This window comes from Lutra lutra, chromosome 6, assembly GCF_902655055.1.
Source record: "Lutra lutra chromosome 6, mLutLut1.2, whole genome shotgun sequence".
Classification (NCBI taxonomy): domain Eukaryota; kingdom Metazoa; phylum Chordata; class Mammalia; order Carnivora; family Mustelidae; genus Lutra; species Lutra lutra.
Genome location: NC_062283.1, coordinates 88,415,933 through 88,438,405, shown reverse-complemented (window position 1 = coordinate 88,438,405; position 22,473 = coordinate 88,415,933). Strand labels below are relative to the sequence as shown.

Below are 22,473 nucleotides of genomic sequence, written 5' to 3'. Positions count from 1 at the left end.
TATTTATACAACATAACTCTTGGAACAAATGTAGTAGCCACATTTTATAATATTTCACCAATGAAGTTGTCACAGATTTACCCATTTCAATTTACCCATGTCATTTATCTATTTTTTTCCTAGAGACAGGACTTTCTCCTTATGGTGTATAACATAAATGAGGCTGGGCTAGAAAAACTTCCCCAAAGGCCAAGATATTACAAAAGGAAAACAAACACGGAGAGTGGGCACAAATCTGAATGATGTGGCTTACAGATAGAGCTAACCAATCATTAAAGTTCATTATGTAGACACCTCCTTGCTGACCTTTCACGGCTTTGATAAGCCAGAGGCTATCTTAAATAATCATAACTCAAGGGGCACCATTAAGTAGCCCTCCATTGCTCAAAGCCCATACCTGGTGAGGGAAGCTCAAAATGAGCCCAGAGGTCCCACTCCTTTTTGAGGTCTGTTGAGCTCCATTTTTTTCTTCAAAGACCAGCCTCTTACCCAGATGACTGTCATCGAGAATGCTCCCCCCATCCTTTACTGGGGACCAAGCATAGCTTATATACCATCATAGCAACATCACATCATTAAAATAGTCCAAGCCAATATTCATTAAATGGATACACACATGGAGGAATGAGGGTTCTTTCAGTTCCAAAAGATGCTGTAAGAGGAGGGCACCAAAATCATAAAAACACAGAACAGTGGAACAGGTTAGGGTACCACAGGTAATTTGGTGTGGCTGGTGAACATGGTGCAATTGGCAGAATTGCAAAAGGAAATTTCAGACCAGATCATGAAGAATCTCGTGCTCCAAACTAAAGTCGTAATCCTACAGCACTCCCAGAAACAAAACTCTGTGTGCCAATCCAACAGCTCTATGATTTAGGACATGAAATGGACGGACTATCAGAGAATTCGAGCTGTACTTACAGGCCATAAATCTATGAGAACAAAAATGCTTTTGTTACTCATAAGTTGACACATGACTCCTGACATCGATGTGGGTGTGACATATTTTCACTTCAGTGCTGAATAAATTATCCTATCAGTACTGGCAGGTTAGAAAAATGACTTATCTCAATTTAAATGTTTACTTAGGAATGTCTTCCATTATGTTTTCCCAAATTTGAAACATAGTGCCTAAAAACTTTACAAACATTTAAAAACCACGAGAAAATCCTAGTTATCAACAACTATCTTTGTTTAAGTATGCTATTTCTTTTCCTAAAAAAGAAAGTGCTAATTCTATTTTTTATTACTCCTTTGCATCATCAAAACATAGAAGGACAAGTATTCCTTGATAAATCCTCGTCTGTTAGCTTTCACAATGTAGGAATTCTGTGGCTGAGACTCTTGGAGGTCTACCTCTCAGGAGGCCCTGTTGTTTCTACTTTGAAAACAGAGCTGTGAGCTGCCCCCCATCTTCACATCCACAGCCAGCATCAGGGCCCAAGCCCAGCCTTCCTCACCAGGACTGCTGTAATTAATGGTCTTGTTGATCTCTCCGGTTCTATTCCTGCCCGCACCCAATCTTTCTCCCTTCAGTAATGAATCAATCTGTTTGAAATACAGATAGGTTTGCGGTGTCCCCTGTATAAAGGGCTTCAATACTATCCCACTGAATTTTAGATGGAATCCAGATTCCTTCCCAGGCCTTATAGCGATGGGAACTCCAGTTCTATGTGCTTCTTCAAATTCTTCTTGCCCACTCTCCTCTTCCTCACTTTTTTTTTTTTCCCCAAACACACTGGTCTTCTGACAGTTCCAAGGAACTGTCTTTTTGGATGAGATTTTTTTCTGTCTCAGGGGTCTTTGCCTTGAACCCTGCCTCCCACCCCAAGCTGACTCCCAAGACCCTCTCTGAGTAAGTTCTGTGACCCAGTCCTCCAACCTTATTCCTGTTCATAGCCTAATCACCAAATTTATAAGTACCTGTTTGTTTATTTTTTTTTTTTTACCTGTTAACTGTGTCCCTTTTCCTGCTAGTATGGGAACTACAGAAGGGCAGGAACCCAGCTGTACTCTGCATTAGATATCGACATAGTAGCACCTACATTCATTTCCTGCGGCTGCCTTCACCATGTACCACAGGATGAGTGGCTTAAAACAACAGAAATTTATTTTTTTTAGTTCTGGAGGTTAGAAGTACAAAATCAAGGTGTTGGCAGGACTGTGCTCCCTCTGAAGGCTCTAGAGATGGCTCCTTCCTTGCTTCTTCCAGCTTCTGGGAGTCCCAGGCATTCCTTGGCTTGTAGGGAATCCAGTCCCCCATTTTCAAATAGCATTTTGCCTGTGTCACTGTGTCTTCATCTGGCCATCTTAAAAGGAGACCAGTCATATTGGGTCAAGAAGTCCTCTTTAGTCCAGTTTGAGTTCATCTTAACTACTTATGTTTGCAACAACCCTTTTTCTAAATAAGGAAACATTTTGGGGATTAGGGATTAGAACTTCAGTATATCTTTTTGGGGAGGCCACAATTCAACTTAAAATAGCACCTAACAAATATTAGTTGATGTTTCTCATTAATATGAATGGAATTGACTGTAGTGTATTCTGTATAGGAGACAAAGAGCTAAAGCTCAAGGCCAAGGCAAAATATGTTATTTCTACAACTTTACATTTTGCTATAGTTCCAGACTGACGGAAGACCTGTACTCAGCAAAAGACACCAGAACAGACTCAAACACACCCTTCTAAGAACCCCTGATTTTCTAGTCACCATACCTTGTCTGAAGATTGTGTCAAAGCAGAAATAGAGTTCCTACTTGCATTCTTCAGGATCAGATATGGGCCAAAAAAAAAAAAAAACCAAAAAAAAACCACCAAAAACAAAACAAAAAAAAAACCTCTGACAGGGAAAGGAAAATGGTCTCTTACTACAGGGTGTGGTGGGATCTAAAGAAATAAATCAATGGCATCAATATCTAATATTTATTAGTACTTATACAGTTTTATATATGAATGGCTAGGATAATAGGTGTTTTTGCATCAGTCTTGTCTTTGTTTAAATTCTGATACAGATTAGTTTGCAAGGGTAGCCAGTGAGTGAGGAGGTTAAGAGTGCAGGTTCTGAACCCGGCTCCTTCACTTAACAGGTGTGTGAACTTGTACACCTTCTCCATGCTTCAGTTTCCTCATCTGTATAATGGAGATGATAATGGGGATACCGTCCATAGGACTGTTATGGGAATTGTAGGATTTAGTTGTATAAAGTGCATAGAATCATGTCAGCTACATGGTAAGGATTCAATAAATGTTAGCTACAGTTTTCAATATATGCTAGCCATTTGCCTCACTTCAACGAAATATGATAACATGTAAAGGTTTTCACAATGTGTAAAGTCTTATGCAAATTAACTTTTATTCACATACTGTACTACTATTAAAACAAAATCTCTTAGCCTGTCATGAATGGATCTCACAATCAACATAAATTTTAATATTGCCAAAAGATATCCTACTGAAACCAAAACTAACTGAAGCTAGCAGACAGTCCATATAACTCTTCTTTGCAGAAAGGTCAAACCTCACTTTGCCAAGGGACCTCTTTTTCCATTGATCAAAGATAAATTATTAAAATTCCATAATTAACACATGTTATAAATGATACAAGTAAATAAATTACTATGAACCCCCCCAAAATGATGAATATACATTTCTGGAAATACATGCATAGAGACAAGATGGGAAGAAAGGTAATTACATAGCTTAATTTTGCTCTGATGAGAAATGGTTCAGAAACTAGGAGACCATGTCATAACAAGCTCTGTTTTATGTGCTGGGGTGAGAGAGATGGGCTGATATCAGAACGTGACCTCCTTTTTCATGGTAGGGCAGTTCCTTGATAATACTTTGACAAGGAATATGATTCAAGGGAATGACTCCAAATTGATATCTTTTCTGCCTATGTATTCAAATAAACAATGTCAATCGAAATGAAGGCTCTGCAGGCTAAAAGCTGGAATATTCTTTCCTCAGAAATAGTGTACCAGGAGTGCCTGGGTGGCTCAGTGAGTTAAAGCCTCTGCCTTCGGCTCAGGTCATGATCCCAAGGGCCCTGGGATCAAGCCCCACGTCAGGCTCTCTGCTCATCGGCGAGCCTGTTTCCCCCTCTCTCTCTCTGCCTGCCTCTCTGCTTACTTGTGATCTGTCTGTCAAATAAATAAATAAAATCTTTAAAAAAAAAAAGACAGAAAGAAATAGTGTACCAAACCCTAATACCCATTTTTTAATGGAATTCTATTAAGGGTTTTAATACTCTGAGTCCTTGTCAGTGGATTTACAATGAACTTAACTAAGAATTTATCTTTTTAAAATAATGTATCCAAAAAGTTATCACTGCAATCCTCACTTGCTATTAAAAGGCAAATAAGTTCCCAGTCTTCTCACTGGGTTTTTAATTTTTTATAAAGATAAAATCAAATTATTAAAACATAGAGAGCAATCCAGACACAACGTGTGAGGGGATATACAGGCTGTGAATGCCAGGAGGAAGAGATTATTGAGGGCCATCTTGGAGGCTGGCTACCAAAATTGTGGTGATATATAGGATTTACCCATAACGTAGACTTTTGGAGGAGGTGCATATGCATTTCACAACATTTCTAATTAAATATATCTTCTTTTTAGAAAATAGAATGACATGAGAAAAAAACTGTTTAATGTTTTAGTTTATTGTCACACTATTAATTTTCTTTAACCTATTTTGATAATTGACACAGCATTTTTTTAATCAGACAAAATAGACTTTATTTTTTTAAATAATAATAATTTAATGAGGCAAAATTAACCACTTTAAAGTGAACAATTCAGTGGCATTCGGTGCATTCACTACTGTGACATAGCATTTCTAGAGGATCATTTAAACAATTATAAAATATGAATCAAGATGTCGGTTGCACCAATGAAGATTAATGATTGACAGCACATTCCAGAGAATGGTTCATTTCAGAATAACAAAACTGCTTTATTTCCTCTTAACAATGACCAAGAAAATTAAATTACATTAACTTGAACAACACTTTCTTTTTAATTCCAGGTTATTTCTTAAAACTGTTTTGGGTATGTTTTAGGCATCTTGAGAATTCTGTCAGTTTACTTACATTACAAGATAAGAAGGGGAACCTGGGTGGCTCAGCTGGTTAAACAACCTACTCTTGGTTTCAGCCCAGGTCATGATCTCAGCCTCTACAGACAGACCCCCCAACCCCATCAGGTTCTACCCTCAGTGCAGAATCAGCTTGAAATTCTTTCCCCTCCTCCCTCTCTCTCCCCTCTCTTCTTCCCCACTGAGCACACTCTCGTGTTCTCTTTCTGTCTCTCAAATAAATAAATAAATAAAATCTTTTTTAAAGACGAGCAGAAATCAGAGTTGTTGAAGATAAGGATTTATATAGATTAAACATTGGAACATATGTCTGGACTCTAATATCTAACATAACTTGTGTTTTAGATCTCCAAACTTAAGTTGCCATACATTGGAATGTTCCGGTTTCTGATCAGTTAGTTCTATGGAGCTAATATATTTTGGTAATATCTTCCATCTATGATATTATAATACACAGTCTATTTTAATTTTCATTCTTAGAAGATGCTTACCATTCTTCACGTGCACATATCAGATGAACATGGAGACCACACATTTTAGATCTGAAAGACCCTGGGAACTTTTTATGTTAAAAGTGTTGCTCACTTTTGAAGAGTTGGAAAACAGGATGCTTCATGGTACTAACCCTGCCCCATGTTCTCAGTTTCATCCTCAAAGCTCTTATTAAAAATCAGAACTTGGGGGACCTGGGTGGCTCAGTGGGTTAAAGCCTCCACCTTCAGCTCAAGTCATGATCCCAGGGTCCTGGGATCGAGCCCCACATCAGGCTCTCTGCTCAGCAGGGAGCCTGCCTCCCTCTGTCTTTCTACCTGCCTCTCTGCCTACTTGTGACTCTGTCTGTCAAATAAATAATTTTTTTAAAATCGAAACTTATTGATAGCACAGAGCAGTATTAAATCACTGATAATTATTCATGGCGTATGATCTCCAGAAAAAAAGACTAATACCCTTGATACACGATGGTTCCAGAGAGTTAGAAGGATAAAAATTGAGACAGACATTGGGCAAGTTGTGTCCTTTTGAGATTTCTCTGCCCCTACCAGATATATACCCATACAGTGATCAGCTAATAGTGCTTCTCTTTATTTAACTTTCCTCTTAAAAATGAAACTGAGATTTTTTTTTAAATGATCAAGTTCAAAGTAGGAACCATTACAAATATAACATATGCACACCTAAAAACACACTCAGCAACCTATATTTTGGTTACTCTGCTGCATGTGAAAGAGCTCTTGGTTTAGCATTTTAGGGTTGCAGTTGCAAAGTTTAATTCTAAAGCAAAGAACTTTTTTCTGTCTCTTCATTTGGTTTGTGGAATTACAATACATCATATAGAGCTAATCTTAGCCAGGGATTACCCCAAGGATAAAACTAACTTCTTTCTCTGACATTAGCCCCAGCCAGTTTACACAAGAATTATGGGATTGTAGCTAAAATTAGAAGTCTTCAGTGACTTAGCTGAATTTCACTTCCTAAGTTTTGTTTGCAGTATCAAAATTTGTTATTTTCCAAGTTCATTGACTAAAATATGTGTATTTATGATGAGATGTGTCCTTCATAAAATCTGATTGTTTATAACCCAGAGCTTTGTGGTTTCTCCAATATTTTAAGTTAACATTTTGGTTCTTACATGTTACCAATGATTCTTTCTTTAATTTTATTTATTTATTTTACAGACAGAGATCAAAAGTAGGCAGAGAGGCAGGCAGAGAGAGAGAGAGAAGCAGGCTCCCTGCCGAGCAGAGAGCCCGATGCGGGACTCGATCCCAGGACCCTGAGATCATGACCTGAGCCGAAGGCAGCGGCTTAACCCACTGAGCCACCCAGGCGCCCGTTACCAATGATTTTTAAAATTTATTTTAATTCAAGGATCATCTTTGTTTTCTTTTATAAGAAACTGTCCTCCACTTTCCTTTTGTCTTTTTCTCATTTGTTGGTAGTGTCTCAATTCTTTATCATTTCTCAACAGAAGATTTCTACAAATCGAACCTCTAGGATACAGTTATTTTAGAGCACAATTATATGACCATATCAGCATTTAATTAAGTATGTTGTCGTCTTTCAGTGGTTTCTTTTCTAATTATTGCTTTATTATATACTTTAGCAAAGCTAACCTATTGCCAATCTCCAAAACTTGAGCATTTCGGGGCCATTTATCCTAAATTTTATTTCTGTATCTAGTAAGGAGATTGTTTCTGTTAACTGCTGGTGCATTAACCAACTACCCACAAATGGTTTAAAACAATCACTTTATTAACTCTCACAAATCTGAGGGTTAACAGAGGCTCAACTGGATGGTTCTTTCTCTGGTCTCATTTGGAGTCTCTCATGCAGCTTCTGTCTATGGCAGATGGGGCTGGAGTGTCCATGGTGCCTTCATTCTGGCCTCCTGATGGGAAGGCTTGGCTCCGCTAGGACAGCTGAACATTTCCCTTTCTGCGTGGCCTTCAGCAGAGTGGCGCAGCTTTTTACATGGCAGCTCAGGACTTCCAAAAGTAGAAACTGCCAGACCTTCTAAAGACTTAGTCCCACGGTTAGTTCTGCCACATTCCATTGGTTGAAGTCATCGGGTCGGCTCAGGCTTAGGAGGAAATAGGACATAAATACTGGAAGGTGCGGCTAGTTGAGGCCATGTCTGAAGACCAACTACCACAGGGGTTATGTTTTCTTTTTTTTCCATTAAGACCTTGTTTCTTCTCTACTCCTTTTTTAGTTCTCTGCATCTCTGGTGGTTTACCCAAGCCTACAAATATCACCTTCTTATCCATAAATATGAGGAATATCCTACAGTGGAGCCCACCAGAGGGCCTACAAGGAACTGAAGTTACTTACACTGTGCAGTATTTCATGTAAGTTGGTTCTTTTGCTTTGGGCTGGTTTATAAACCCACGATTCAGACACCTAGTAACTGTGCAAAGATAAACCATCTATTGTAGTAAGTGGAAAAAAGAAAAGTTTTCAGTATTCCCTGCTAAATTTTCTTGGACTGTTCTGTGAGATTAAATTAGAAAACCATTTCTTGGTGAAGACAGAAGCATTGGGGGCTTAGGTGAGGGAAAGTTATGTTAAGTGGGGGAGAAGTTGGTCAAAATGTTATTCTGTGGCTGAGAAAACAAGGAAATCCATTGTCTCTGAAATGTCTAAACTTAATTGGAATTACAGACATTTTTAAGTGAAACTGAGTGCAGATTACTGTGCCGTTAGCTCTTCCTATTGAAGATAGTGAATGGACATTTCCACATTTCACCTGTCCCCCAAAAAGCATTATACATCAACAATGAATCTTGGAACACTGCATCAATAACTAATGATGTATTTTATGGTGACTAAAATAACACAAATTTTAAAAAATTCATTGCAAGCAAGAAAGAATGCAAAATGTATAGATGATGCCCATGTTCAAGGAAACCGAGGAAATGGCCAAACCTCAAGCCACAAGCCATGGAGCGTACAAACGAAATATTGTGAAGTCTGAAGAAAAACAACTGCAGAAACTGAAAATGAATCTATACCTTCTTAAACTCCAACAGTAGAAAATAATTCTACAAGAATAAATGTCATAGTATTAAAAGGTATACCTAACAACCTAAGGATTTCTGCCACTAGAAATTGAGGAAATGTCCCCCATGATCCCCAGTTTGGAGCCACGGAATGTCAGAGAAGGAAGAGTTGAAAGAGAAGTCGTGTTCAAGTGACACTTTCACTTAGAGGCCCAGTAGCCCCGGTGAGGTGGGTGCAGGAGGGAGGAAAGGTGATGATGGCTGGGAGGCACCGATGGGGGACTACGACTTTATTAATGTGTCGTATAGCACATCAGCCTCTAGCAGTTGCCAAATGTGAGGGTGGGCAGGCTCTCCAGAAAAGGGAATAATATGATTTGGAGAGCAAGTGTGTGACATTCCCTCTGTCCTATACCCATTTGCCCAAAGAATCTGGCATAGGACCTCTCCATTATTACCAGAAGGAAGAAAGACAAACATACACACACACACACACACACACACACACACACACACACAAGTGAAAAGTTCCTTAAAAGCTTTCTCATGGAACCAGGAGAAAATTTCAGACAAATAACTATTTGTCGTTTGAGTCTATATACAACATGATCCCTAATGGTAAATCCGAAGGGAGAGAGGGAGGGAGGGAGGAAGGAAGGAAAAAAGGACAGAAAGAAGAAGGAAAGAAGGGAGGGAGGGGAGAGAAAAAGAAAGCAAGCAAGAAGTTAAAGAAAATATTCTAAGACAAGGGGAAGAATTTTTAAGCAGGCGGCAGAGCTTAGGGAAGAGTTGGAAAATAAAAATGCTATATAGAGATGAAAACTCTATGGCTAACTGATAGTAATTGAACAAGTGAGAATGTCTGGAGTTGTGCATAATGAGTACATGCTCAATCTAGGAAAATATAATAAAAACAATAGGAAGACTTATCCTGGTGAGATTATTGAACTTTAGGAAGAGGAAGTACTTTATGACTGTCATAACAAGAGCAGGGCGCTCAAGGGATACAGGGGTAGGGGGATGATTTCTGTCTGCTGACACTCAACAGAAGAAAGTGATACATCCTCTGAGGGAAAAATAGGTGTGATCTAAGATTCTTACCAAATTTCAACAGACATATTTTCAAGCAAGTGAGATGTCGGGAGAGCACTCCCGTGAGATCTTCTTGAGGGGGAGAAAACCATTAACTAAAGATGATATCCAGCTGACAGAGGTAAAGATGACCCTGAAGGAAGAACTCAGTACTGACAAGATTAATTGTCATTGTGAAAAGACTGGTACATGCACTGAGACTATCTAAGTGAAGAACTGAGACTAAGTATTGATGGGGAATGGTGTTATCGAAATTTCTTGTAAATGTTTGAAAACTAAACAATGATATAACAAATTAGAAGGTGGGAAATATCTATAAGTGTACTGAGTTTCATAGCAAGAAGCCATTAAATGTGATCTAAAATGAAAATATTTCATCACCTTGATAACCAAACTTTCAATATTTTTCATAAACCATTTTCTTACTTCAAAAGATCTTTTAGAAACCACTATCTCTTGTGATGATGAAACACTTGAACTACAACAATTCTTTTAATTTCACTTCAATTTCTTTTTCTGTTGAAGTTCAAATCAGAGGGCATCTATGTGGCTGAGTTGGTTAGGCATCCTACTCTTGATTTTGGCCTCAGTCATGATCTCAGGGTCCTGGGATTGAGCCTGGGTGTGGGTTCTGAGCTCAGCGTGGAGTCTGCTTGGGATTCTCTCTCTCCCAACTTGCACTCAATAAATAAATAAATAAATCTTAAATAAACTTCAAATCAGGCTAAATTTGCAATCTTGATTAAAACCATATGTATGGTATAATCTAGTTATTGTCTGTATATGCAGCCAACTAGTCATTCCTGTGTGAATAGAGAAACATAACGAGATGTCCAGAATCATGTATGCCAAATGTTTTAGGCTAATGGGTTTTAGAGTGACTTCCTTCTCTGTTGATTATACATTTTTTATTTTCTGAGTTAAAGAAAAAAAAGTACCCTATTAGCCACAACAAAAAGAACAAAGTCATTTTTCTCTATGAAGAAGATATTCTGACCACTAAGGCAGGGAAATACTTCAACAGCTATTCATGATGACCTCACTTATCTAGAGCCTCATTTTCATTTTTGAAGAGTTTCTCTGGAAGCTGGTGTTTTAGGAAAGGAGACATCACTCTGCAAAGAGGAAGCGGCTGTTGAGTGTGCCCTGGCCTCTTTTTCCATTAAGTGAAGCAAAGAGTCTGCAATGTCCTTTACATGTTTGATTCGGAAAAGGAAAACAAAAAAATAGAGTGATCACTGCTCTGTGAGAGCAAATAACTTAGACGGTACAAATTTCCAAAATAAATAAAGAAACTCGCCATGTTGGAGGTCTGACATGCTCGTGCACGTCCAAGATGGACAGAAATACAGAGCAGTGTCTGTCACTGACAGGGTTCCAAGCTCAGCTCCAAGGCCAAACAGTCTTTGGTTTGCAGCCAGGCTGTCATCCTAGCCAGGTAACCTTGGGAAACTTACATATTATGATTTCACACTTTGGAGTGAAGTTTGTTTCCAAGTAAAAGATGACATTTTAACAACAGTTTAAACTCTACCTGCCAAGAGAATTTAGTGCAGAAAATATATAGTGCACTATGGAAAACACAAGCTTTGGAACAAGCTATGGAAAGTGGCTCAGAATCCAGTAAAGTGTATTTTCTCCTCCATCAGCCTCTGTCATGGGAAGCTGCCCTGCCCCTGGCAGGAGTGAGGAAAGTGAAGGAGAGGGGATCAAATGGGTGATGGCAGTATTTTCCAAACCCTAAGTCAGGACCTGTTGTTGGACCATGAAATCAGTTTTGACGGACATAGCTAGCATTATTTTCAATGGAAAGGACTGGAATGGTGTGAAGTGGACTGGAGTGGAAAATCACTGAACTGATGGCATACACTACAGTTTAAATAGAATCTTGTGAAACCTTTGTTTTAATATGTTAAATATATGTATGTTTCTGTGAGCTGGGTCACAATGTAAAATGAATTATGTCTTTCGGCTCACAGACAAAAAATGTATGAAAGCCCTTAGGCAATGGGGACTGCTTCCTGGAGAAGTTGGTCGACAAGATCTTAACTGTATGTCTAACGTCTTCGGGCAGGTATGGTGCCTACAAAACAGAGAGAGTATCCTTCAGAAATCTGTTGCCATATTCTGAAAGGAGAAGATACCCTTAAGCTTGAATAACACTTGATAAAGTCCACATTTCCTCATTCTCAAGACATGCTCTTGCCTTATGTGATGCCTGTTTCTCCTACTCCCACTCTAGCTGTTATTTCTTTTCTTTTTTATTTTTTAGGTAGGCTCCATTCCTAGTGAGGAGCCAGTACAAGGCTTGAACTCAGAACCCTGAGATCAAGACCTGAGCTGACACCAAGAGTCAGATGCTCAACTGAATGAGAAGCCAGGTGCCCCTAAATTGCTATTTATAACTGTACTTTGCATCCAACCTTTAAAACTTCATGATCCTGGAATTTTATGCTAAGCTTTGCTCTGGCTCCAGGATCATTTCATTCATACCTAAGCCTTCAATGAACAGTTTTGTGCCCTTGATTTCAAAATCACTGCCTCCCACTCAGTCGTCTTTCCTGAGCCCCAGGGCCTACTGGGCATTCATGCAGCTGGATGTCTTTCACATACCTGAGGCTCAATGTGCAAAAAACTGAACTTTTTACCTTTCCTTCCTCCTCTCCCCTCCTCCCCATTTCCCAAACCTATTCCATGGTATTCTTTCCCTTGGGAAACGTTACCACTATCTCAGACAGAAAGAGACACCATCCTGAACACCTTCATCTCCCTCATCTCTTACCTCCACTCAAGTCACCAAGTCCTGTTTCCCCTAAAGTTCTTCCTTTTGTCTTGTCATTTGTTCTACTACCACCATCCTTGTTCAAGCCACCAACATCTTCCCAGCTGGACCACCACAGGATCTCCCCAAGTGTTCCCCAGACTGCCACCCCTACCCCCCTGCATTCTCCATGCTACACCTGTTAGCTTTCTAAAACCCCGGCACACCTGCTTTAATGCCTTCCTAGCCTCCCACGCAACCCTCTCTCACAGGCTCAGCTGGTGGCACTTCACCTCTCTATACCTCAGTGTTTCCCATCTGAAAATTGTTAAAAATATTTTCCCTTCTCTACCTGCTAGAGGTGTGTGTCTTTAATAAAGGAAAGAAGAAATCAATATCAATAACCGAGTCAATATCATCACTATCACTACATGCCACAGTTGGCATGGACTCTACCCTAACCAATTTTCTCTAGACCCTGCATAGAAAGTAGATACTAAATTTATGAGAATGTCAAGTTATTTTTTCTTCCAAGAAAAAAATGGCTAGTATTTCTTAAAAATAGCCCATCAGGGGCACCTGGGTTGCTCAGTGGGTTAAAGCCTCTGCCTTCGGCTCAGGTCATGATCTCAGGGTCCTGGGATTGGGCCCCGCATCGGGCTCTCTGCTTGGGGGGAGACTGCTTCCTCCTCCTCTCTCTCTCTCTCTCTGCCTGCCTCTCTGTCTACTTGTGATCTATCTGTCAAATAAATAAATAAAAATCTTTAAAAAAATAGCCCATCAAATTGACCTTAATAGGCATAGTGCACTAAAATCGTACATAGATAATTACTAGAAGAATTGATCATATGATATGTAAAATTTTTACTGTAGACCAAGAATAAAAAAATACAGGCTTTCAAAATGTACTACCCACCTTATAATTCACAGAAAAGAGAGGTGATTGCAGAAACTCTGACTCATGCTCCTGAGAGGTAATGAAAAAAATTGCCAGCAGCAAATCTGGATTCTTTTTTATCTCAGTGACAGGTACTTTTGTTGTTCCACAGTGAAGGTCTGAACTTCCATTGAGTTTTGTGTAATAACTGTTTTTTTTCTTATTGGAAAGCACATAGGGCACCTCATTATTAATTCAGTTTCTTTCTCAGCAGATATGGGCAAAAGAAGTGGCTGAATAAATCCGAATGCAGAAATATCAGTAGGACCTGCTGTGATCTCTCTGTGGAAACTTCTGATTACGAACATCAATATTATGCCAAAGTTAAGGCCATTCGGGAAACGAATTGTTCCAAATGGGCAGAAACTGGACGATTCTATCCATTCTTAGAAAGTAAGTAACACACTGTAAACTCCAATAATAACAAGTTCTTCTGTCCATCAAGCATACAGTATCAGCCTCGCAGACAGCCTACCTAGGAGGCCAGGGCTCTGAGCACTCTGTTCTGCGCTCTGTCCCTCAGCTTCTGGGTGACCAGCCCATGGTGCCCCACCTCACAGCATCTCAGAGTTTCATCTTGACAATGACTGGTTTTGCTTGCTCATTGTCAAACTAAGTGTCTTCTTGTTCTGAACATGGTACTGTGATGACGTATTTCTAGGTGTAACTCAGAATTCAGGCAACAACTTCCTGATGTTTGCTTCTTTCATTTTTCCATCCCTTGTTCTGTGGCTGATTCAGCCACAGAGGACCCACTCAGAGCTGCCATAATGAAGTTTACAAGAGCTTCTCACTAGAGCCAGAACCTCTCCAATGGTGCCCTTCTAGATCAGACTTCAGCAAACTATGTCTTCAGATCAAATACACCTCGGCCCCCTTTCCATTTGTCTACGGACCGAGAGCTAAGAATGCTTTTTACATTTACATAAATAAGAGCTACAACAGAGATCATATGGCCTGTAAAGCCTAAAGTACTTCCTGTCTGAACCTTTATAGCAAAAGTTTGCGAACCTCTGTTCTAGACCATTCTAAGTTATTTAACACTGTTTGATTCCTCCATGGCTGATTTCCACCACACATCAAATCATGTTAATGTTATTTATCACCAACTTTTCAAGTCACAGGAGTGTTGTAAACACTTTTAGTTGTATCTACCACCTGTTTACCCATGAGATTAGGCACCAAGTAAATACAAGACTTGAATTTTCTGTTTTCATATTGTATCAGGGAGTATGAAATGATTGTTTCAGGATGTGGCATAACTCAGACTCACCTGAGAACAATCTGAGTCATCTCAACTAAGAGGGGGGGCTTTAGACTTTGATTCCAGTAAGGTGATATTGTAGTTTTATCCATGGTGATTTCTACATCTGAATATGATAACGTCCTCTCCCCTCCCCTTTAAGCACAAATTGGCCCACCGGGGATCGCTTTGACGACAGATGAGAGATCCATTTCCATTGTTCTGACGGCTCCGGAGAAGTGGAAGAGAAATCCAGAAGACAGTTCTCTTTCCATGAAACAGATATACTCTAATCTGAAGTATAATGTGTCCGTATATAATACTCAATCTAATAGAACGGTGAGCCTGGGATGGAAGAGGGGCCTTGAATCTGTGCACTTCCTGCAGCTAGTGCTGGAACCAGCAGCCCAGGGGCAGGGAATCTGGGAAGGTGTGATATTCAAAGACATGCTGGGCGAGATATAGTGGAAGCTGATACATAGACATCTCAACAACGTCCTTCGGATTTCCCTTACAGACCCTCTCTGTCAGTGGGGTCTGATGTTGCTGTTGGGTGTGGAACAATTGTCCACCTCACTCTGATGGAAAGCTTCGTCTTGCATGACATCTGTCAATCACTCTCCAAGAGAGAAAAAATGTCAGCAAGGACATAGGGCAAGATGAGCAAGAAATCCGTCCTTATGTTCTTATTTAGAATGGTCCCCAGAATGGTCCCAATTCTGACCATGCTCTGCTGAGCTAAAGGAAAAGGGTATTTTAAAGCTGATGCTAGAAAAAAAAAAATTTAAAAATCTTAACTCAGATCTCCATTTATTAATATGGAAAAATGTTCATACTTCTACTTAAATTTTTAAAAATACATGACAGTATATGTTAACTAAATTGAATTTAAATAAAACTTCTTTTTTTTTTTAAGCCCAGCTTGAAGCAATAAAGAAGGATTTAGTGGTATCTCAGTGTTCTATCTCCTTCTAGAGCTGTCTGTCTGGGTGGTACTGGAATTCCGTGGCTCTAACTGCTGTTTGCCATCCCCTGCCCTAGTGGTCCCAGTGTGTGACCAACCATACGCTGGTGCTGAGCTGGCTGGAGCCAGACACTCTGTACTGCGTCCACGTGGAGACCTTCGTCCCAGGGCCTCCTCGCCTAGCTCGGCCTTCTGAGAAGCTGTGTGTCCGTACTTTGAAAGGTAAGCCTAAAAAGTCTCAGCTGGTCTGAGGAGGGAACTCTGAGGAAACTAGGAGAAGTGTGGCAGTTAAAAACAAGGTTTGGGTTAATCCATGTCTACCAGGAACAGGTTGAGACAAAGGCAGAAACAATCATCGCCATAAATGCATTGAGTAGCCTGGGACTCTGCTGTTGAACTTGGCCAGCATTAGAGCATGTTTGCATCTTCTCAAGGAACTCTCAGCACTTGTCCTGATATCTGCTGCCAACAAGCTTCTTCCATGGGAAAAAAAAGCAATTAGAATTTTACACACATCTTTTTATTTCTTGATTTTAGTCCCTTTCGTCAAGAGAAGTTCTGTGGTCTTCAAGAACGTCAAATGTTAGTGCTAGAAACAAAACACTATTCTAACAACACTTGCAGACAGCAGGCTTTGCTCACCCTCGGGAGTACAGATTACAGCTCTGCAAGCTGCATTCAGCTATCACTCACAGGCTGCACGAGCATCTGGGATCAGCAAATCCACACTTACTCCCCCACTTATATTGCTTCTCTCTCTTTCCTTTTGTCTTCTCATGTTTTCTGAGCTTGGCTGAAGAGTCTCATTCCTGTTAGGAGACATAGGGTTAGGAGCTTGGCATTTGTGTATTTGTGCTTCCCCAAGGGTCAGAGGACCCTCCACTCAAAACCTGAACATGGAAAATTAACCCTAAAGTTGACCTTCCTCAAATGGACCCTCATCCATTATTCTTCCATCTCCCTTTTCCAAACCCTCTGGCTCAGGACAAATGTCACCCTGCATCCCCTAGCCAGCAATGGTTCCATCGCCAGCAATGGGATGGCCATGGTGACAGGAGCCCTGCTTTCCTCTTCCCTCAGGCTGCACAGAGCACAAGTTGAAACTGTCATAAGGAATCCAAAGGGGATTTTGTGATTTTCAAAAGTGAAAAGCTATATTTTTGAATCTCTGTCCTTTCATACCTTCCCCTAAAATGAAGGGTTCTCTGCCATATGTCAAATAAAACTGAAATGCAGAGCAAGCAAAAGGCAAAACAAAGCAGACTGAAGAAATCATTTCTGTATTTGGAAAAAGTGCTCTGTTTACAGCTTGATCGGGGTCAAGTGGTAGGAATGAATTTCCAGTGGAGAACATTTAAGCAGTTGGCAGACTGAAAGCAACTCAAATATGGATTCCATTAAATACTTCCCAGTAAGAGATGCAGCCAACTTTCTCACTAGTCTAGGAGAGGTGACAAAATAAGGACATATCTTTCTGGGTTCTGACCTTTTCCTTGATAGCCCAGCTGGACCACCTCTTCTGGGACCATCTTTGAGAAATACTTCTGCTCTCCATAATCCCCTTGTACTAAAATACAATTACAGTTTATTAGGCTTATTGTGCAAACATGTTCTGCCGTATACTGAGTGTCATTGGTCATTGTTGTCATGGCATGTTTTAAGTAGGGCAAGTTCAGTCCAGAGACCAGATTCTGCATTCAGAGGACTAGGCTGCATTGTGGCCTCATGTGCGGTCAGTGATGCTGGCCACCTGCACCACCTGCCTTGTGCTTTGCCACCTTTCCTTGTAGAACCTGATGACAGATGTGCTCCTTGGGAGCAGTTTGGGGTGGAAGAGGCCGCCCTTGGAGCCCTGTACCTCTACTTCTCTCACTGGCTCTTGTTGACCTCCCTCATTGTCCATGACACTTCTGTTTCCCTTCTCTCACTGGATAGCTATCTGGAGAGTGACATCATTGCTTTGTCTCAGGCGTAGGCATCAAGAGTATCCAAACAACTGTACAGATGAAAGAGCTCCCATGACACTCTCACTGAATTCATCAGTATGTAAGGAATATACTAGAACTTTTGCTATGTGCACTAAAACTCTTTTTCTACTGCTGTATTAGTCAGGGTTCTCCAGAGAACAGAACCAACATATTACATATGGAGAAAGACAGAAAGATTTATTTTAAGCTGATGCCTCACATGACTGTGGAGACTGGTGAGCTCAAAATCTGTTGGGCAGTCCAGCAGGCTGGATTCTGAGGAAGAGTTGATGCTACACTTCTTTTCTGAATGTTATCTGCTGGCAGAAATCTCTTTCTCAAGGTGAAACTATTTTTTCTACTAAAGCTATCAACTGATTAGACGAGGCCACCCATATTATAAAGAGTAATGTGTGTTACTCAAGTCCATTCATTTAAATGATGATCTCATCGAAAAATGCCTTTCAGGAACATCTAGAATCATGTTTCACCCAATATCTGGGCAATATCGCCCAGTACCATGGCCTAGCCAATCGACACAGACAATTAACTATTACAACTTCCAGTATCCTAGAGGAGCCCAACAAATATAAATCAGTCACATGAGTCCTATTCACAACTGTATAGTCTCATGAATGGAGGGCCAGCACTGCTTTTTTTTTTTTTTTTTTTTTTATGTGACAGAGAGAGAGATCACAAGTAGGCAGAGAGGCAGGCAGAGAGGCAGGCAGAGAGAGAGGGGAAAGCAGGCTCCCGGCTGAGCAGAGAGCCCGATGTGGGGCTCGATCCCAGGACCCTGAGATCATGACCTGAGCCGAAGGCAGTGGCTTAACCCACTGAGCCACCCAGGCGCCCCCCAGCACTGCTTTCTTAAAAGCTGTTCACCAAGTCTTTTCATTCTTCTATGGACTTTTACTTGTCATGAACCCACAGTATAATAGGACCTGGAGGGAAGTCACTGCCATTCTCAGCAACACCAGCTCAGCCACTTCCTACAAACATCCCAAGCTCTAGACCTACCCAGAAAGTCTAGCCAACCCACTCAGAGATGGTTCTGTTAGCTGGACATAAGGTAACGCCACACATTCCCGACTTCTACTGAATATTTGGAAATGGTTGAGTTAAATGACAGTATGGAAAAGTGAGGACAGCTTAATAGGATCTTATCAAGAGGGTTCTGTTGCTTGGTTTAAAGTGTATAAGTTGCTGGAATAATAGACACACTTAGCTTCAAATATACGAACCTGCATGAATCTCACGGCGAGACAAACATGTTGGAATATCTGCTGATTGAGTTGGTGATGCATCCACACTGTAAGGTTTGCGACAAGTCCAGATGAGTTCTGAAGACCAGCTCTTGTCAGAGTAAGAATTCTGAGACCCCCTTATCACTTTTCCTTCAAGCTTCTCAATTTATAAATGAAAAACTGAGCTCCTGATTGTAAGTAATCAACCCAAAGTCACCTGACATTACCAATGTTTTCCTACCACCACACTGAATCACAATGCTCTATTTCTGTCTTTTTTTTTTTTTTTTTTAACAGACCAAACATCAGCAGTGAAGGTTAAAATCATCTTCTGGTATGTTTTGCCCATATCTGTTACTGTGTTTCTTTTTTCTGTGATGGGCTACTCCATGTACAGATATATCCATGTTGGCAAAGAGAAACACCCAGCAAATTTGGTGAGTGCTCGGTGTGGCAGGAATGATCATAAACCCTCCCTTCCAGACCAGTACAAAAGGAAGCTCTAAAGCAGACACAGCTCCCTTTTACAGGCAGCGTGGGTTTAAAGAGTGATGAATAAGAAAACACTTTTGCTGCTAGTCTCTAGTAGCAAAGAGATTCCTCAGCTTTGACAAAGATTTCACATGTCATGAGCAGATTAGACTAGGTCGCGAGGTACACAAATAAATTTAAGTCAGATCCATGCCCTTCTGGAGGTTCAAGTTAAGTTGGGAATGGGAATTTCAAAATGATACTTAAAGGTTATGATGAAAGCAGACAGTTAGGACTGTAGATGTACAGAGAGTTACAGGGAGAGCGTGGAAACCATGAGTAGGGGACCAGTAGAAGTTTTACATCCAGCTATGATTAGGAAAGGGGAGAAAGAGTTAGAGCCCATACTTCTGGCAGAAAACCCAGAAGGGCCAAGGTGCGTGGATGTTTGGAAAACCACATGATATTGCTGGACCACAGGTTGCTGATGAGGAGTTACTGAAGTAAGACCAGAGAGTGGGTGTGAGGGCCAGGTAACAGGAGAATCGGGTGTTATTCTAAGCAGTTTGGGCTTTATATTGTCTTGGCTAGGAGAAACCTCTATGGCGTTTTGAATAGGCAGTGTTGAGGTCAATATCGTGTTTAAATCCAGTTAGATAGTGGGTCTAGTACACTGCTGGAGCTAATAAGACTAGAAGCAATAAAAGGAGCTAGAAGACTGTGCCAGTTCTCCAGGGCAAGAAAGGGAGCGTCTGAAAGAGGAGAATGGGATGTAGAGCTTGAGACTGGCATGGAATGGGGAGTACATTTAGGAGGAAAATGGCCAGGACAAGCATTCAGAGCAAGGAGAGCAAGAAAATATTAAGAAAGAATAAATACGCTTCCGGAGGGTTTAGAAGGGCTGGGCATATTTTAACAATAAGAGTGATTTATTTGCAAAGTATTAAAATATTTATTCACATATATATGTTGATGCATAAGGTATTCCTCTTAGTTTGGTTTTAAATGTTTCTCTTATTCTGCCTGCTTTTAGACATTAGAGGTACGTTCCTAATGGCACAGGGAGACATTCCTGGGAGAAACATTCACAGGAGAATTAAGCATATGTGACTTTCTGAAACTGAAATGTTATAAAAGAATGAGGCTGAGGAATGTTAATGTTAAATGAACTCACTTCACGGGGTGGACAATGAGGATTCAAACTTAAGTCATGACTGGACATCACAAAAGACACCTTCCACATATCCCCAGCACTATTTTAATCTCAAACCAGTTTTCCTGACATGACTTAGAGTTTCTCTATCAGCCATAAACAGGCAGATGGATTTCCCTTTTTGGCCCCATTACAGTGGGATAGCTATGGGGGAAGTGAGTGAAACCATCCCTACTCATGAGCCTCCTTCCCTCTTTGCATCCAGTTTGCATGCCCATCCACATTTCATGTCCAGGGTGTATCCCAGCCAGGCCTGGGAGTCCAGGAAACCACTGCTAGTTAACAAATACATGGTCAACAGTAATTAACAAAGCGATTTCCAAACTCTCTCCCTCAGCCCTTGCCACTTCTCATGTGGCAGAAATTCTGATTTTACACAATTAAAAACTGAGGCTCAAGAAATTAAATAAGTGCCCTGAATTCCCTGGGCCGGTTAGGGGAGGGGGCTTTCTACCCTGATCCTTGGATGGGATACCGCCACCTGCCCCCCAGGGACCACTGTTCACTTCCATAAGCCTTTGTGTGTTCGTGTCTCAGGTCTCTTGCCTCCATGGGAATGAGGCTTTCTGTTTATCCCAAGAATAACTGTCACTTCCATGAGTTAGTAAGAATAGGTTTTTAGAACTATGTGATGACAGTATAAGTTCTACTTAACAGCTGTTTTTCATGTCTCTCTCAAGTGAAAAGGTGAAACCATTCTCTTCTCTCTTTATAGATTTTGATTTATGGAAATGAATTTGACAAAAGATTCTTTGTACCTGCTGAAAAAATTGTGCTTAATTTTATCACCCTCAATATTGTGGAGGATTCTAACACTTCTCATCAGGATGTAAGTGTAAGAGGAAAAAGCAATGATGTATGGGACCCGAATGAGCCCCTCGAGGACCAGGAGCCACATCAGGAGGAAATGGAGGTGAAGAACTCAGGGTATGCTTTACATTGGATGGATATTTTCTGTGACTCTGAGGAAAGCTCCAAGGGTATGTCCCTAACCCAGCAAGGGTCACTGGGTGGAACAATGGCCACAGATAAAGCTGCCGTTGGATATGAAGAGGCTGTAAGAACTGTTGACATCTGTGTGGGGCCTGGAGATCAAGAGCTCAGACTGCAGGAAGAGGCATCCCTCCAAGGACAATTCTTGGAGCAACAGGCAGCTTTGGCAAACCTGGGCTCCCCAAAACCACTGTATTCCTATGCCCCTCAGCTGCGAGACTTGGGCCAGCTGTTGCCGAAGCATGTGGATGTGGAAGAGGAGCCAGGTGAAGAGGCATTCACCACACTGGTGGACTGGGACCCTCAGACTGGCAGACTGTGCATACCATCCTTCTCTGCCTCTGAACATGACTCTGAGGGATATCAGCAGCCTGAGTACGAGGAGCTCACAGAAGAAAGCCTCTTGTGTAGACTCTATGAGGATCAGGCTCCAGAAGAGTCGTCAGAAGAAAACAAAGCCTATCTCCTGAAATTTATGGAGGACTGGGGATTACACGTGCAAATGGAGGACTAACACCTGAACTTCCCTTTACCACACCCCTGCTGTTACGAGGCACATGAGTGCAAACATAATAGTAACCAAACAATAAAGGATGTGGGATGAAAGAAGTTGACTCTGATTTTATGTGTCTGTGAGAATTATTTATCTCTTCTCTATTCTCAAAGTGCTTGTTTCATTCTGCCTCAAATGGGGGTTGGTTCATGCATGTGGGTCTCTCGTGATGATGGTGGGCATCTGGAATGCAGGGGCTGATCCACTATGCTGTATGCATTCAGAAAGCTTTGGAGGGCACGTATGGCATGGAGCACTGGGTGTTGTGCATGAACAATGAATCTTGGAACACTGAAAAAATAAAATTAAATTTTAAAAAGAGTTTTGCCAAATTGGATGAAGAATTTACTCAGGTGAGCGTGTTTGGCTTCTTGGTTGACTATTTTCTTTTTTCTTTTTTTTTTTTTAATTTCTTTTCAGCTTAACAGTATTCA

The 22,473-nt window shown here is 40.8% G+C and overlaps 1 protein-coding gene across 2 annotated transcripts in view; it reads left to right on the top strand.

Moving 5' to 3' along the window:
* The window catches only part of LOC125103243 (interleukin-20 receptor subunit alpha-like), a 42,839-nt gene extending 20,537 nt beyond the window's left edge, over positions 1–22,302 (top strand). Inside the window, exons 2-7 of one of the 2 annotated variants that reach the window (XM_047735163.1) lie at positions 7,812–7,947; positions 13,600–13,781; positions 14,795–14,970; positions 15,673–15,817; positions 19,107–19,246; positions 21,209–22,302. In XM_047735163.1, coding sequence (XP_047591119.1) covers positions 7,812–7,947; positions 13,600–13,781; positions 14,795–14,970; positions 15,673–15,817; positions 19,107–19,246; positions 21,209–22,000 — 1,571 coding nt within the window. In that variant the 3' untranslated portion in view covers positions 22,001–22,302. The remainder of the gene's footprint in view (positions 1–7,811; positions 7,948–13,599; positions 13,782–14,794; positions 14,971–15,672; positions 15,818–19,106; positions 19,247–21,208) is intronic. The other variant, XM_047735164.1, reaches the window with a different exon arrangement.
* The last annotated feature ends 171 nt before the right edge of the window (positions 22,303–22,473 follow it).